This window comes from Lottia gigantea, assembly GCF_000327385.1.
Source record: "Lottia gigantea unplaced genomic scaffold LOTGIsca_445, whole genome shotgun sequence".
Classification (NCBI taxonomy): Eukaryota; Metazoa; Mollusca; class Gastropoda; family Lottiidae; genus Lottia; species Lottia gigantea.
Window position 1 is genome coordinate 18746 of NW_008709560.1, and position 3316 is coordinate 22061.

General features: G+C 36.7%; 1 protein-coding gene across 1 annotated transcript in view; it reads right to left on the bottom strand.

Annotated features, from left to right (window-relative positions):
• The window catches only part of LOTGIDRAFT_145808 (hypothetical protein), a gene marked incomplete at both ends in the record, with an annotated part of 5247 nt that extends 2147 nt beyond the window's left edge, over positions 1 to 3100 (bottom strand). Inside the window, 4 exons of the mRNA XM_009060843.1 lie at positions 637 to 759; positions 1188 to 1468; positions 1890 to 2000; positions 2968 to 3100. Of these exons, the coding sequence (XP_009059091.1) occupies positions 637 to 759; positions 1188 to 1468; positions 1890 to 2000; positions 2968 to 3100 (648 nt within the window). The remainder of the gene's footprint in view (positions 1 to 636; positions 760 to 1187; positions 1469 to 1889; positions 2001 to 2967) is intronic.
• Positions 3101 to 3316: the final 216 nt, after the last annotated feature.

Below are 3316 nucleotides of genomic sequence, written 5' to 3' on the forward strand. Positions count from 1 at the left end.
TATACGTAGTATATAATAAACCTAGAAGTAGTATATCTATATATAACTTGTGTTTTTAATGTTACCTGTATGTGTTTCTATAAGTTGTATGTAATACACCTAGAAGTAGTATATCTATATATCTTGTGTTTTTAATGTTACCTGTATGTGTTTCTATACGTAGTATATAATAAACCTAGAAGTAGTATATCTATATATAACTTGTGTTTTTAATGTTACCTGTATGTGTTTCTATAAGTTGTATGTAATAAACCTAGCAGTAGTATATCTATATATAACTTGTGTTTTTAATGTTACCTGTATGTGTTTCTAAACTTAGTATGTAATACACCTAGAAGTAGTATATCCATATAACTTGTGCTCTTAAATAATCTACAAGCCACCAGAGAAAAAAGACGAATACCAAAATATATTCTGAAGTTTGTAATGGATATTCCTGGTAGCTATTTATATATTAAACCTATTGGATTTGGAAAAGCTTACCCCTAATTTGGAGCTAGGCACCAAGAAGTAGTAAAATTGGTTATCTACAAACTACCAAATTACAACAAAAAGAAAACCAAGTTACAATGGCTTACTCCAATAAGGTAAAGGAAATTGTGATCAGTATTAACACAATCAGGGTTAACCCCTCACCTTGGTAGTCCTTTCATATTCATCGGCGCCCTCTACATCTCGAGCTAGACCAAAATCAGAAACTTTACAGATATTATTGTCACTGATAAGAATATTCCTAGCTGCTACATCACGATGGATAATCTAAAATTTAACAAACAAAAAATCTATTCTGGGCTGCTACATCAGGTCATCTTCAGCTCTGTCGAGTCACGATCCGCTGAAATGAATCTACCATATAACCCCCGATCATTGAAGACTAATTACCTCACTTGATAGTCTCCAATGTCACTGTTTATTTGGTTAAATAGCGAGCGCCTTGTACGTGGGGGTATTGGTAAACTAACCTGTATGATAAACTGATTGGGCCACAGTAAGGCCAGATATAGTGATATAAAAGATGTTTCTGTCAATGCGTATAATCTTCGATATTCAACATTGGCATGTGTAACACGTTCAGACCCTCCATCGTTTCGGATTTATTATGGCGACTGATGCAGCTGCGCACTTGAAGTTTAGAAATGATTTATTTAAATACGGATATCGATTTGTCAATAATGGTAAATATTAACCTCCAGTGAAGCGATGTGGCTCATGCCTTTAGCTATCTGATGACTGTAACACAGTAAATCTTTAGGTGTTAAATCTGGTTGAATTGTCAATTCTGCTGCTCTTGGTATTTTCGGACTGTCGACTGTTATTTCTGGAGACCCGGTGTCGTCCGGTGTGGCACCTGATTTCTGTTGTTCCACCTCCTCGGCTATCTGGTTATAATAAGTTCTCTTGGTTCGGAGAAAACGAAGTAAATCTCCTCCCGATACAAATTCCATAATCATCAACACTGGATCGGACCCTGAAAGAAAAACAATCGACTAAATATTGGCTTTATCAGCTGATATTCGGAAATCAACACTGAGCTAATAGAATTAGTGGCGTTTCTCCATGGCAGGAGAGGGGTGACTATGTCTCCCCGCCTCGAAATGAGGCCCACCTGTCTTTGTACTCCACAAAAAGTTTCAAATTTCTTATCATTGGGTTTATATATATCAGGTGTTGTTTTAGTAATTTATGTTTGCAAGTGTAGACAGATTTATTGTAATTGTAGATTCTGTAGTCGTTTTATTCCAGTGTTTTAAGAATACCTATGCATATAGGTGATTAAGCGTTTCCAAAAACATAACATAAAATATTCGTCATAATAACAGTTCCTGTATTCAAATTGCTCGGATGTTGAGTCTAGAAAAAGTGAGGTGAAGGAAAAGAAGGAGAAATACCTATAGATTTGGATGAACCCAGGAATTTCACTACATTTTGATGATGTGTTATTTTCTTGACGATCATCAGCTCGTGGTAAAAATCTTCTTTCTCGCCATCAGTAGCTGTATCTAGAATGTATAGAAAACAATATTATTTATAAGGACGCTGGGGAGACTTACATCTGGCCCTTTGTCAAACGTCTTGACATTGATCTTTACAAGAATAACAACTTAGGTTCTCAAGGATCCTGTCTTCCAGCTGGTCCATGGTCAAACGTCTTGACATTGATCTTTACAAGAATAATAACTTAGGTTCTCAAGAATTCTGTCTTCTAGCTGGTCCATGGTCAAACGTCTTGGCATTGATCTTTACAAGAATAATAACTTAGGTTCTCAAGGATCCTGTCTTCTAGCTGGTCCATGGTCAAACGTCTTGACATTGATCTTTACAAGAATAACAACTTAGGTTCTCAAGGATCCTGTCTTCTAGCTGGTCCGTGGTCAAACGTCTTGACATTGATCTTTACAAGAATAACAACTTGGGTTCTCAAGAATCGTCTTCTAGCTGGTCCATGGTCAAACGTCTTGACATTGATCTTTACAAGAATAACAACTTAGGTTCTCAAGGATCCTGTCTTCCAGCTGGTCCATGGTCAAACGTCTTGGCATTGATCTTTACAAGAATAACAACTTAGGATGTCAAGAATCCTGTCTTCTAGCTGGTCCATGGTCAAACGTCTTGACATTGATCTTTACAAGAATAACAACTTAGGTTCTCAAGGATCCTGTCTTCCAGCTGGTCCATGGTCAAATCTCTTGACATTGATCTTTACAAAAATAACAACTTGGGTTCTCAAGGGACCTGTCTACCAGCTGGTCCATGGTCAAACGTCTTGACATTGATCTTTACAAGAATAACAACTTGGGTTCTCAAGGATCCTGTCTTCCAGCTGGTCCATGACTAAACCTCTTGGCATTGATCTTTACAAGAATAACAACTTAGGTTCTCAAAGTTACTTTCTATCAGATAGATATATAACACTACACTGATATAAAGTCCCCAGTTATCACAGAAAAAATGATAAATAAGACAAACCTTTCCACATTTTAACCGCCACTGTCTCCCATTTTCCGCTCTTACAGATACTCAAAGCTTCAGCCTTCAGGACTTTACCAAACTTCCCTTCTCCTAATCTATCTTTAAACTTCAACCGACATCTAGGGAAGTCTTCTGGGTCTATTTCTAAGCCATCGTTTTCATAACCCTGAATAATTTTTATAGTAAATAAGTGAGTGTAAGTTTGATTGCAATCAACGTTTCAACAATTTACATTCATCAGGTGAAATGCAGAAGTATGTGAAACAAGAAGGTATCTATAATGTAAATATAAAAAAATGAGATCAATAAGTGATCAAGGGTCAGGCCCGTAGCTACAGGGGACAAA